Source organism: Lates calcarifer, linkage group LG13 (assembly GCF_001640805.2).
Source record: "Lates calcarifer isolate ASB-BC8 linkage group LG13, TLL_Latcal_v3, whole genome shotgun sequence".
Lineage (NCBI taxonomy): Eukaryota > Metazoa > Chordata > Actinopteri > Centropomidae > Lates > Lates calcarifer.
In genome coordinates, this window is record NC_066845.1 from 20,550,716 (window position 1) to 20,565,798 (window position 15,083).

The 15,083-nt window shown below is 39.9% G+C and overlaps 1 protein-coding gene across 1 annotated transcript; it reads right to left on the reverse strand.

Moving 5' to 3' along the window:
- Positions 1-1,786: 1,786 nt before the first annotated feature.
- Positions 1,787-14,198, reverse strand: sfrp1a (secreted frizzled-related protein 1a). Its single transcript, XM_018669450.2, has 3 exons — positions 13,381-14,198; positions 9,862-9,942; positions 1,787-3,438 (listed from the first exon to the last, which is right to left on the reverse strand). The coding sequence occupies exons 1-3, from the start codon at positions 13,901-13,903 to the stop codon at positions 3,113-3,115; spliced, it is 930 nt and encodes a 309-aa protein (XP_018524966.1). The 5' UTR covers positions 13,904-14,198; the 3' UTR covers positions 1,787-3,112.
- Between the last annotated feature and the right edge of the window lie 885 nt (positions 14,199-15,083).

Genomic DNA, 15,083 nt, shown 5'->3' on the forward strand with positions numbered 1-15,083 from the left:
GATCTGGCAGTGTCATGCTTTATCTTTTCAAAAAGCGTGAAGACGTTAGTTTGGCACAGCTTAGGAAAAGTGCTCTCTGTCTGATGGGATTGTCAAAGCAGAAGCAGAAGCTGGCTGATTGGGCAGTTCATCATCTACTCCACATCGCATGAAAAGACATAAATGATGGTTAAGGAAAGATAAGAGCTTGCATGGTCTTGGCAAGACAGTTTTAAAATGCCAAATGATTCAAAGTAAAATAAACAAAATAGTTATTGGCTCACGTAAAATAAACAATAAACTCTCTGCATATGATTTCAAAGCCTACGTTACCTCTTAATTTACCTTAATGCAGTGCATATTACAGACTTTTATACACATTCATTCAGGCCCTAGTAATATGTCTTACACTCATTTTTCTTTTCTTTTTTTTTTTACTGAAACAACGTTATGATTAGATATGATATTAAGGCACTCTGTAATTCAGCAAGATGCGAAGATGAATGAAGCAGCTATAACGGGATGAGCAAAAAAAAAGGAGGCCACATTACCCTGCCCCAGGTTTGCTAAATCTCCATTAGTTTGTTATTATCTGACCATCTAACATTACAGTGACAGTGCCTCTACATAACATGCTGTGAGTAAAAATGCTGCAGCCTCCTTCAGGCCTTTACCATTTCATTTTTTTTACTGTGCTATAATGACAAATATTGGATATCAAATCAATAATTAATCAAATTATTGCAAAGTAATTTCCCCACAACTGAAGGGTCTGGGGCACTGGGGCAGTTGCCTGCTTTGCTCGTTTGGTAGTCAACACTTGTGCTGGTGGTTCTGTGAAGCTGTGTTTAGGAATAGGGTTGCTTTGAACTAAATGTCAGCTTGCTAACATGTTCACAGTGACCGTGTTAACTGGCTGATGTTGATAGGTATGTCAGTATCAGCATGTTGGATTCCATGCACATTCCATGCTATTGTTCAGAAATCAAATAAAATGGAGCCATGCAGCCATTTTCACTATCTTTGTTTAGCATTGCTTAGCAGCAGCCAACTATTTTCAATGGAAAGGAGCTAAAGCCTACTTGTTAAGTAGTTAGATGACACTAAATTATGTCACATGCTAATTCAATCTCATCAATACCATCTCATCAATTTGCATCTAAATCTATCTAATTTCATTTTTTTTTATGCACACTGTTGTATGTGGAACTGAGGGGTCTTGAATAGAGAGGATCCATGCACTAGAATAAACCCATGCTTGTAAATTGTATGTCTGTATTTAAAATAAAACTATAGTCAAGTTAAATTATTTTGATTTGCCTTACTCTCAATGAACAGTCATGGGGTCACCAGAGTCATTAGAATACACCCATCATATGAATCAGAGTCCTGCATGAGTAAAATTTTGTTAACCCGTACCCACCCCACGTCTGCAAAGCTCAGTGCCGTAGCTGACCCATTAATATAATTCCCAACCCATACCTGTAACAATAATTAAACACATAGGCTATACGGTCATTCACTTTAAAACTCACCCAGACTGTATTTAAACAAGGTTTGTATAATTGCTAATCTGGTTATCTGTGTGATTATTGTGATGTAATGCAAAGTGACTGTGTGTCATAGGCATTTATAATAAAAACATAATGTCAGCTAATAAGCTTGGTAAAATTATGCTGGTTTAGATGTTTAAAGTAATCGTGCCCATGCTTTAGCTGTGGAGCTATTTCACTGGACCAAAGTGGTGGACAAAACATTGCCATGTCTATGGAAATCCATAAAAGAAAACTACATAATATAAGAGACATAGTTTTTTCCATATTTATGTAAAATTTGTATGTACATGTAATAGGCAGAAATGCACAGCTCACATTCAAATCCGCAAACAAAATAGTGCTAAAACGGACCAGCAAAACAAATCAGAACATGGAGTTGGCAACATTTGCACTTTGATAACTTTTGCACTGTTAAACACATATGACTACATAAGGCATTTCCATTACCGATGAATACTGATTACTGTAGCTAGACTGGATGTACAGTGACAGCAAAGTGGTAAAAATATTTAGTTAAATGTCAATGACAACCCACGGCAGGAAATCAAGAAAACTGCCACACAAGTACCATTATCCCATGATGCAGATGGGTGGTTACGATTCTCTTAAGATTTTTCAGGCAGAAAAAAGATGTTTAACAATGAAATTAAGAAATGAAAAGAAAATGATCTAAATTGTTGGTAGCATACTCTCTTCTGTCGATAACTCCTGGGAACCCTATCTGGAACTGCCCTGTACAGTGTGGCTTTTAAAGCTCAAAGTAAAAAAAAACAGATTCTGTCTAATTAGTTATTTTCTGATTTATTATATGAGCAAATGAGAGATTTAAAGGAATAGTTGGACATTTTTTTCCTGCCAAGAGTTAGATGAGAAGAGAAATATTAGTCTAATTCCTCTATGCTAAATTTGAAGCTGGTGCCAGCAGAGGGTTAGCCTCTGTTAGCAAGACTGAAAGTGGAAATAAACGGATAGCCCAGCTCTGTCCCAAAAAATCAGTCTACCACCACATATAAATCTCACTATAACAGTTATATGTCTTTCGTTTTAATATGTACAAAAAACAAAATGTGAAACGATCATTTGTGTTTTTTTTCCCTTTTGGACAGAGCTACACGAGCTGTTCCCCTCCCTTCTGTCTTTATGCAAACACAGGCTAATCATCTGCTAACTGTAGCTAATCATCTGCTAACTGTATTTACCGTACAGACACAAGAGTGTTATCAGTCTTCTCATGAAACTCTTGGCAAGAAAGCAAATAAGTGTATTTTCAAAAATGTCCAACAACTTCTTTTAGTAAAATCCACTGAGCTGTAGGATGAAAGAGTGTAATAAAATATCTACATACATATAGTGGAAATAATTTCAGTGAAGGGCCGTACACTACCCTTAAATTATTTGCAGATCACTCACCACATTTGACTAAAACTTGATAATTGACATTTCAAAGTATATCTGTAAATATACAAAGATATATAGATATATAAACAGGACAATAGAAAGCAAAGTTTGGGTTTTTAATGCTTAATGCAAGTTCATTTGTAGGATGAGATGCGACCAAGGATGAGGGCAGGGTCATATTATTTGAAGACATTCTCGAAGGTGGGACAGGTGTGGGTCTTGAGTTTCTTGATGGCCTTTTTGAACTCTTTGCTGGACTTGTCCCACTTGTGGATGCCTGTGAGGAGGTACTGCTTATCCACCTTGCGGCCCATGATTAGATACTGGTTGCCCAGGTTATCCAGCTGCTGGCAGGGGCAATCCGCACCATTCTTCAAGTACAACACCAGCTTCTTCAAGTCCTTCTTTTTCAGATTACCCTGTTTCAACATCTTCTTCCTCTTCTGCAAGATCACCTTGCGGTCCATGTTTTCTCGCTTCACCTCCTTGATCTTGGTCTTGAAAGCTGCATGTGGAGAAAAGGAGAAAAAAAACACTTGTTTATAGGTGACTTCTACAAAATGTTTGGTCTAAGCACACTGTTGCCTCTTAAAACTGCTGGTATAGAATGTGTCCCCCTGTGCTCGCAAAATGAAACACAATAAAGGGTATCAGTGGCAAGTGAGCACCATCTCTGCAGGGAAAGTATTTTAATGTGGTTCTGTAAAGGACTGAGGGGGAAGCTTATACAGGAAAGTGTCACAGTTTATTCACTGTGTTGTAATATTAGGTTATCCATAGCAAGGCTAACTCTGTCTCTGTTTCTGCTACAATAAATTACCATCGGCCAATACTGGATTTTTTCAACTCAAATATCGACATCGGCATCTGCCTCAAGAATCCAGTATCAATAGAGCAATACTGTGATATAACACACTTTCTCAAAGCTATTGGGAGGATTGTTGTGGAAGATAACCATGAAGAATATCTGATACTGACAAATCCAGTGAAGTAGATAACTGGATTTGGACTGAATATGTACCACTTCACACTCAAAACGCTATAGTTCAACCAATACTGGATTTTGCATACTAGATTTCTAGCTGACACATACACATGGATGTATAAGCAATAAGCTAATATGGACCAAATTATCAACCCAGACCATTTTTCCTGATGATTTGAAACTTTTAATATGCAGCAAGTTGCAAATCTTGCTCATGCAGCGGCGACCCATTATGATCCTCCTAATAATGGGGTTTAGGCCAATACTATTATATAATGCAATATCTGTTTCAGAGATTGTCTGATACTAAATCCAAGAGCCATGTGTGGAAAGACCAAACAAATTTATACATAAAGCCACTTAAACTTTCTGCTTTCTCCACAAACAGAGAAGTTATAAAAGTTATATTATGAAAGTTTACTGTATATATTTAATGAATGTAACATATCTGTCTGGTCAGTATTAACATTTGCCTGAAATGCTTTAATCATAATTAGCAGTGTACTGCCTTGATGTACACCTTCTTTCTTGGCTTTTACCCCCTCTGATCTGTTTTTCAGATTGACCATAATGCTTCTAATCTCCCACTAAACTCTATTTAACCTTCTAATCATCCTGTTTCCGCCAGTTCCCCTTCTGAAATGGAGCACGAGTCAGACTTTGGTGGTCCAAATCTCCATATGCCTTCTTGCATTACGTCCTCTCATTTTCTACTGACATATAGTGATGTGTGCGGCACAGACGACCTTGTGACACGGCAGGGTGAGAAAAAAAGCACAGCATGCTATGTCAAATCTAATTGACAGAAGTAGAAGAAGATGAACTACTGAGTCGTGTTGGAGATGAGGTCTTGTGACCTACAGTGTAGGGAACAGCTTGATTGAGCATGAATCATTTTCACACTCCAGAAAAGATCTGGACTGATAAAAGTTTAGTTTCTGTCTTATTCTCTCCACAGTGTTAGACACCAAATCCTTCTTGAGTCACTTTTCACAGAATCATGCTTGACATAAAAACCTGAACTGGCACTTTAAGAAACTTTCAAATGTTTCATCTCTTTCTTTGCACTCGCATCTCCCATTGCTAATTAAAGTGTTAAAAAAAGAGCCGGCCTGTTTTTCACAGTATTAAGAGTGCACATGGTAGGGATTAAGACTCTTATCCTCTGACTCTAGTCTCTCAAATATTCTCTGTGAGGAGGCTTAGTGTTCAGTGAAATCAAAATGGGCAGCATTCATAATTAGTGAGTCATAAAAGAGAAGGCCTGGCCCACCCCTGAAAGGACTTCACCTTGATAAATCCTCCATCCTCGATAATCCTTTGATGCTATGAACTTTCTTTGCACCTCGTGTTGTTTGAGGGCTTAATCTCTCCAGCAACATCATGCAATAAGAAGTTAGCATCAAGTAATTAAACTATTTAGTTAATAACAAGAGTTTTTTGCTTTGATTCTAAATCGAAACATATATTCGATACTCAACATGGACTGTAAAGCTCTGTAAACTGGTGCTTCTGCTCCAGCGTTACCAAAAACAAAGCTACACTGTTCAGAGAATAAAGGGACTGGACAGAACCAGCCAAAAACTCAAACATTCTCACAAGAACTGCACAATGTGGCTCAAATCATTTCAAGGATATTAATTAAAAAAATCCCTAATATCAACCAGTATCCTAAGATAGCAAAGATATACACAATCACAAATAAGCAGTAGTGTACTCATGTACAATCCTCATGTATGTGAGCATTTTCATCTTCTGCTTCTTCTGGCCAACAGTACTTTCTCCTTCACTATATTTATCTGACAGCTAATACTTTGCAAAATGTGCCACTACATATAGAACACATGGTCCACTTATAAATTCTGATTCTGTTGATTAGACCAGTGCTATTTTGGCTTGTGAATACTCAAAGTGATGATATCAGCTGCTTATATGTACTTGTGACCCTTCATCATAGACTTTGGCCTTAGTGTGGTCACGGGTCATCATCATTCTGCATAATAAATACTTTGCTTTTGATACTTTGAATACATTTTGCTAACAATACTTCTCTACCTTTACTAATGAATAATTCTTAATGCTGTCTGAATTTTATAGTATGTTTTTTGTCTTGTTCTCCCATATGGTATTACAAAATAAAAGGAGACCCCCCCCCAAAAAAAAAAAAAAAACTCACTATTTGATTGAACTGGTTGCAACCAGTAGATATATGCAACTGGTAATTAGGAGTCACAAGTAGATCTTGCTTTGTTTTAAGGGGTTACAAGCACAATGAAATAGGTACATTATTTTTTTACTTACCATGGGTCAGTCAAAAACCCCTGTAAGTCACTGTTTCATTATAACAAACCCCTAATTCTAGCCACAGAAATGTTAAGAGAGTAACATCATTATATTTTAGGCTCTTATTTTGTAGGTGTAAGGAGACACTTCAGATGCCCCTTTGACCTTTTAAAAGACTAGATTTAAGTATTTGTGTAATGACATTTTTCTTTCATTGCTCTCAGGAATTGCACCTAAAATCAGTTATTTTGCTGGAAATTCCTCTTTCTATTCTGCTCCCTGACATCTGACCTGATTTCCTGTGTTGGTTCAGAGGCTTCCAGCTCCCAGGGTGTCATAAACCCAGCAGGAGGGTGTGTACTGCTCTCCATTTACAATAATGGAAACACAACTGATCCGATAAGCTGAAGTGATCAGTTCTTTGGCGCAGGGCTGCCCTGTTGTTTACTGCATCAGCAAAGGGAAGGAGTAATTTGGCACCAACAACAAAGTGAGCTGTCTGAGGCAGAGGAGAGATTTAATTGAGGGGTGCTGGAGTTTTTTTGGGACAATGAGGTACCGTAAAACCTTAAGCACAGAGATAAATTGTGGTGGGAACAAAGTGTTGAGTGGGATGAGCTGTAAATCTGTTACCAGCTGAGTGCTGCAAATAGGATGTGTGTGTGTGTGTGTGTGTGTGTTAGAAGGAGAATGATCAGGATTTCAGAGAACTCAGCAAGTGTCTTTCTTCACTAGGTGAACTAAAAGTGCTACACTGAGAACCTGTTACTTGTTACAGCAACTCTGATGAATTAGCATGAAAACATACATCCATCTCACAGGAATCCTCCGTCCTCTGTCAGAGAAATTTTCCATCCGACCACCTCAAGTCAAAAGCTCTCTTGCTGCAGCATTCTCCACTTTTATCAGGACCAAACCACGTCAAAAAAGTCAAATGCGCTTGTGCAATAGATGGGAAGCGTTTATGCAGTACGTCAATTGATCAAAATACCATTATTACCAAAAAACACACGTCCACCTTAACTGAAAACAGACCTTTCACAACTTCCAGTAAGTGAGGTTTTCAGTGGACAAAAATGCTAATTCACTGCCAGAGTAGGGATATTTTACACATGATTGGTCCACACAGATTAATAAAGACTGTGCAGTGCAAATTACTGATTCATTCCTCAAGTCTCTTCGTGGCTTTTGGTCTCCATGCTCCACAGACAAGCGCAAGTAATCTATCTATCATATCTATTTTGCGGTCTCCAAACAAAACAGACAAGCTTGTCAGCAATTTGGATTTTAAACACAGGCTCCTAAAACATGTTGCTACCTACCATGTCGTCCACTTTCAGTCAAGTCATAACTAGCAGAATATAATCAGGATGATGGCCTTATCTTTCGTTGGTGGGATAAAACACATCGTGATTAAAGCTTGGGATTTTTCCATCTGCATATTTTCTTCTTGAAGACTTGTGTTTGGCTTCAGCTGCTGTCAGATATATTTATAGTTGCACTTTTCTCCTCAGACCAAAACTGAATTCCATTGGCTGGAAAAAGCAACAAACAAATCTTTAGCCTAGCTGGTGATACGACCAGCGATGCTATCTCTTGTCAGGTTGTCAGGCATTAGTTGTTTACCTGTTGCAATCAACTCATATTGAAATCACAGCAACATTTGTTGCATTCCAGAGGAGGTTGGTCCTCTGTGGTTCAAACCTGCAACATAAGCAGCACAGTGTCTCATCCTCAGCCTGATACTAAATCTGCCTGTGTATCCTAACATGTCAGCTGGTTAGGGGACTTATGACAAGCAAGGAAAACAACATCTGTCTTCATCTGAGATGAAACAAGCCAATAATGTGCCACTCTCCTCTTGGCAAACGGGGACGCAGACTGAAAAAGGCGAGTCCCATCACCGCAGCATAAACAACAAGGCAATTCGTTAAACAAATGTAACTTTAAACTTTTCCTGAGAAATGGAAGAAAGTCTGTTTCCAATGTGCATTGAGTCTATGTTTGCTCCGCATGGCACCTGGAATTCAAGCTGCCACAAGTTTTGGTCCAGCCAGCGAATAAAACATGAAAGCCTCACATCTTGCATCTTGTGTGCATCATGCACATATTATTCCTGGAAGTCCTCATAACTGCAGCTCAGTTGATGTTTGTGTTTTTAATTGAACTCAAGGCTTTCTATGTCCATTTTAAGTCAAACTGGCTCTCACAAATTCCTAAATTTCCACAACTAAATCAAGTGCCCCCATCAGCAAAATATGTTCCTTCCTTCCTGGTTTGTTAATGTTGTTTTCAGTCTGGTTACCATTCTAGTTGGACTGAAGATGCTCTAATGAAATGAACGTGTGAAACCAACACTAATGAAACGAGTGTGTGAAACCAGATGTAGCTTGCATTGTCTTATTTTCATGAAAGGTGATCCATCTCTTACATTTTCACATATTCTCATTTTCTCTGATTCCCTGACTTTTGCTCTCTGCAATATCCCTCTCTAGAGCTGACATACAGTATACTGAACATGCCATAACCATTGGAAAGAAAGAACAGGACTCCAGAGGGAATTTTCCCATCACAAATGTTTCCACACATCACCTCTTAGACTGTTTGATGTCATGATTATTCATTTAGCACAGCTCACTAGTTCATTTTATGTAAGCTACACAACAGACAACAGCAAGCCAGCTAGACAACAACAACAGCGCTAACTTAGAGCAACACGGCTAGCAGTGGGTTATATGGACAGGGAATTTTTAGGACTGCCCCCCTCTCACTGCAGGACACAGCCTGTTGTGAATTTTGAAATTAAACAGATCATTACAAATCAATTATTCAATGTGTTCCCACCAGTAGTGATTTACATCGCTGATAAAAAGTGAGAGCCCTACTACATTAGTCACACTGTGAACAAAATGAGGAAAGAAAGACATTAGGACATTCATTTTTAGCAAGATAAGCATTTCTCATTTCCTTATTCCTGTGTATGTGCACATCAAAGTACGTCATCTACTGGGCTCATTAACCAACATAGGTTAAAAGTCAACTAGAGTAAAGAGTACACATAATATTATTCCATCAGAAAAAAAAAAATCAGGCATATATTTGAGATAAATGGTGACATTAACGGCTTCATTCGGACAGACATTTAGCAGATATTTATCTCCCATGTGCAGAAGGTATTCTGTAACAGCAGACCACCAGACAGCAGAGCAAACATTCCACTTTACCACAGCGAAGATCTGCCACATAAAGACTTTAATGACCCCAGCTCATTAGTCACAGAACATCGTCCTTTACCAAACCAGACAGGCCTGGTCCATCTGACCAAGAGATAAAACGTCACATGTAACTTGACATTAAAACAAAGAGCATAATTAATCTTACCACAAAAATGGCCAAATATGGACAAGCATGGTGAGATAGGGTGCACAGAGGGTGCACCTCAGGGATAAAACATGGTTTAAATGCTCCTACATACTTTGTTGAGAATTCATGGACTGTTTTAAAGCTTGAAGATGGGAGATAGAGTTGATGCAATCTCATACTGTTCTTCTGATTTCATGGCTCGCTGTGATGCATGTCAAGGCGCATCAGAGCGGGCTGTGTAGAGTATTTTACATGTTGCGTGTGCGTTAGCGCGATGGGTGTTCAGAAGACACTTACCAAATTCGCTGGCGCACATGTGCTCCAGAATGGTGTCTGTTTTCATTTCATTGTCACATGGAGGGCAGATGGGAGAGTAACCTGAAAAAAATAAATAAAAAGATGGGACACATCAGAAATCAGCAGGAAGGAGGCAAAAATACAAGTTGTAATGACACCAGCAATAAATCATTGACATGGTTTCACATTAGAATTATTCACATCGCCACCCATTTGGGATGTGAAACAAAGATAAAAGAAAGGATCAAGAGGGAAACAAAACAGTCATTCCTCATTCGGAGTTAAACCAAATTCTTAAAAAAAATCACATTCCTGCCCTTAAATTCCAATTTGAAATTATTTACCCTGCAAAATTACTACACACCTACCCTCCCTACATACAGAGATCCTATCTAGTGTCTGGTGTCAGTCGCCTGGTCTGATGACCTGACCTCAGTGAGGAATGTCTTCAGCTTTTATAGCCAGCTGAAACTATGAGCTGCAGTCAACTTTGTCCCTCACTCTGTTACATCTACACACAAACGGGATCTTCCAGGAACACTCAACAGCGATGTATACACCCTTACATGCCAAAAAAGTATTACAAATATGGGAGGAATAAATGGTAATGATATTCAATCTAAGCTTGAAGGAATGCTATGACATCCCAAAAAAAAAGGTAATAATATCCAGCTAGAAGACAAAAACCCGACGGAAGACAAAGAGCCAAAATGTGTTTTTGCCAAAAAGTAATTCAGTCTAGAGGCATATCTGTGAATATTTTACCAACACGATTTTTCAATTTTTTATAATACCGCAAATGATCGCTCCATGCCAAACAGCTGAGCTTACTTTCCAAACAAACTTGGACCTGCAATGTGATCGCAGCGTCCTGCAGCATTTAATTCAAACCGACTGCATTTCAGTGTCACAGTGTGGCTCTGGATCAATGAAGCAGAGGAGTAAGAGAAGGGAAAACAAATAGTTTTCTCTCCATTGCCAGTTGTCCATTACATGTGTTTAACGAAAGCTTGTGAAAGTAACACCCAGGTGTAAAGAGCTTGTGAAAATAGACACTGTTTACAGAGTCATGGAGTCCCTCTGCCTATTTGAGCCTGGTTCTTCTTTAAATCAATTATCACCAGCATGTATTCAGCAATGCAGTGTAAGCACTGTTAGCTGGCCTCTATTAATGATAATTAAGGAGAACAGCTCACAAGATTAGGCTGCTTTTGTTTGTCTTTATCAGCCTTAAGATCACACATTACCAAATTCCAAGAGAATATTCATGGCAGACACTCTGAGTGCTTTGGCTCCAACAGGCCTGCCTCTGTCCTGTGGGAGAACGCCAGTTTTATTTATCACTAGCACTGACAACAAATGATAACAGGTGACGTCTGGAGAGCGCACAGCTCTGTGTGGTCTCCCTAACCCTGAAAAGGGAGCTCTTTTTCGGAAAAATGGGCCTCCGTCCATACCACCATGTCAGTCAGCAACACCCACCCCTTCTACACACACACACACACACAGGATAAGTCCCCTCTACAGATACAGTGAGCACTGTGTGATTGCTGGAAGATCCACAGTCCCCCCATTTATGGCCAACATGTTCAGTGAAAATGTCTTCAAGTGGTGTATTTACAGCTTAAGATTGAAATATAAGTAAGTTGATGATGTGATGATGGAAATTCCCCTCTATTTTATGGTTAAAGTGAATGAGGTGGTTGTACTTTCCCCTTCCTGGTGTGCACCTCACCTAGGCGACCGGCAGAGACACTGGCACAGCGACCGAACTTTCAAACCAAAACTATTCTGAATCAGCCTGAGCTTTATCTTCCCCCGGACTTGCTGTTTTTGTGCATTTTTCAGGGTTTCTCTGGAATTTGTCAGCTTGGCTCATCAGGTTAGCACTGGAAGGCCATTTTTCTGGACTATGTTACAACAACCCCCACAACCCCCCTTTGCAGATGCTGCAAGAAGTGTCTGACTCCACTCCACACCAACCCACACGCAGTCCCAACAGGTTTGGGGAATCTGCAGCCAAGGAGCCATTAGTGATAGATGATAACTCGCTCACCTCCAGAGTGTATTTTAATGCACATTATTTGGACAGCATGTTTTTCAAATTAAGTCTTCATCTTTCCATCTTTCATCAGTTTTAATGCATTTGTCAGTGACAGCTTGGTCAAAAATGGGAATTAATAGATGCAGGTATTCACTTTTCATTGCTGGACTTCCTCCCAGCATTGTCCTGCAGCTCAACAAACACCTTGAAATAAATGACTACCATCTGTTAGAGCTTTTTCAATATTACAACATCACTCCAAGTCAATAGTAAGCAACATCACGTTCACATTAAATCCAGAGTTTACACAATGGATCATAGACTGAAAAGAAAATGTAACCACACTAGATTCTCTTTTAAGGACCATGAGGGGAGGTGGGGTTGGTTGACATTGTTAAAATGGGATCAAATCCAGGTTTTCACGGCTGATTTTCGTCCCAAAAGGTTGTATTTGGTTTGTTTGTGTTGGGATTTGCATCTGCAAACACACCTTCCCCCCTGAAATAACATTCTCAATCCCATTTAACTGCACGGGTGTCGATTTTTACACAGTGGCAAAAGTGGTGGCTGTTTCGTAGTTCCTCTGAGTTACACTAACGTTTAGAGTTTATGGGTAGTTGTATTAAGAAATCCTGAATTGCTGCATAGCAACCAAATAATAGAAAATTAATAATCTGCAATTTTGATACCCAAATAATCACACAAGTCATTTACGAAGCAAAAATGCCAGATATGGGCTGTTTCCAGCTTCCCTGATGTAATGATTTGCTGCTTTTATCTCCTTTATGTCACAGTATTTTATTTCAATTGTATTTCTTTTAATTGTAGACTGTTGGTTGGACAACACATCTGAAGATGTCACCATGGGGCCTGGCTGGGATGGAACAACCACTGAGTGAAGTCATGTCCTGTGAGTTTTACTGTGAACTTTGGGATTTTAGCACCCAGGAGTGTTAAAATTAAAGTCAGACTCAATGGTTATTTTGTTGCATATGGTATTTTTAGATTTTAAGAATTTATTTGACTACTTTTGGGTGACATTTAATTCCTGGCAGACTTCAGCATTTAACCATCATGTCGGAGAATAAAATTTACAGAGAATAGAATCGAACACTTTCATTAAATAAAGTACAGAAAATCTAAATAATTAGAAAGTTTTCTTTTGGCCGGGGGTTTGGTCCTCCAAATTAAGGTCGGGCAGTCTCAAAAAGGATCGTCCCCCTCGTCACCTTGGTTCTACATGCTGCTGACTAAGGCACAAACCACACGTGTCCCTATGGAACAAGTGACTGACCACCAAAACACTGCTGAGCACCCCACACAGACCTAATTGTTTTTTAAATGTTGAAGTTGCGTGCACATTCACTGGGCTTCCCATGATAAATATATGTTGAGCAACGTAATAACACACGTTAAATGTGGGACCTGGGCGTTTGAAACAGGCTCAAACAGGAATGTAAAGTGCTGTGAATTACCTGTGGGTTTGGGGACTTCGGTCGTGTTGGGCTGCGTCATGGCAATGCACACGTCGTCCTGGGGAAACTTGTCACAGGTGAGCATCTCCGGCCAGGGGAACCCGAACGCCTCCATGATGGGGGTGCAGCTGTCCCGCACGGCCTCGCACAGCCAGCGACACGGGTAGATGAGATGATCAAGACACACGGGCGCAAAGAGCGAGCAGAGGAAGACCTGCGTGCCCGGGTGGCAGTTTTTGTGCACGAGGGGCACCCAGCTGCTGGCCTGCTGTTTCACTTCGGCCATGGTCTCGTGCTCCAGCAGGTTGGGCAGCAGCATCTGGTTGTAGCCCACGTTGTGACAGAGCCGCAGGTCGTCCGGGATGTCCACGCACTGCGGGGGTTTGCCGTAGCTGCGCCCGCCGTTGTATGAGTCCGACTTCCAGCTCACGTACTCGTACTCAGACGCCCCGCACGCTGACACGAGCGCCACTGTCACAGCCAGCCGGATCATCCTCCAGAACGATTCAGAAGAAGACCTCATTATTTCTCTTTGCAACAGTAAAAGGAATGCAACTCAGTGCGGATCAAACAAGCGAACCAAGAGGCTCACTTCATGAAAAAAAAAATCTGAACAATAAGAAACAAATGTAGAAAGAAGCTGGGTGCTGCCGATCGACGCACGTAAAGCGTGTTGAGTTTCTGGTTTGGGTAAAGTCCACAGGCACTCTCCTCTGGCTGCAGCCCCGCCGCGCTCCTCTGGTGCGTCTAGCTCCTGCGAGAGTTTGGGGAGGTACAGCGCTCTGCCTGTGAGGAGCTTGGAAACAAGGAGATTGTAAAGTGCGCCCCGGCCAATCGGAGCGCGTCTGAGCCTTTTGGCACTCTGCTGTCAGTCAAAGCGCTTAATTACCCAGTGTGTAAAAACTCTCCAGGAGTCTCCGTACTCCTCCTTTTACTCCGTGCTTGTACTTCCTTCGACAAAACAAAATACTGAGTAGGGACATGTATACACGTATAAACCCAGAAGCGTATTAGTTTTTGTGGAAGTTGTGCAGAATAAAAGTGTACATTATTAATATTATGATTATTATGTATAATTTCTAGAGTTCGATTTCATTCCGGTTGCCAAAAGTGTGGATCAGGCAACAGCGTGTGTCTCTCGATGAAATCTTAATCTCAGTAATATTTACTATTATTGTCCCTACAACAGAATGTGTAAGTTTTTTGCGTTTCCTGTATTACTATATCACTATTACACTGGAGTCACAGAACTAAACACAAGCAGCATTTCTCTTACAAATAAATACCCAACAGAGGTTGTTTAATGGACGTTTTGAAGTTATTTACAGAAATTTCAAAGACTCTTACTAAACATCTGGATGAAAAAAATCTCACCTCTGCACCACAACAAAATGTTTTTCATCCGTGTCTCGGATTGACATGGCTGATCTTCTTGCTTTTTCTATAGGCTACATGAAAACCAGCATCATCATGGATAAATATAAATGAAAGTCTTTTTAAATAAAAAAAAAAAAAGTTTGGTTCACAGACTTGATTGGCTGCACAAACTGAGCAAGGAGATACATGAGAAAGATATGCTATTTATTTTATTACAGGAAATCCAATGCTTAGCTCATTGACTTGAATAATGTCAATACATGAGTATTGTACATATAGTATTTTCACTAATTACCAACAAGAGAATCTAATTTTTGTGACAAAGT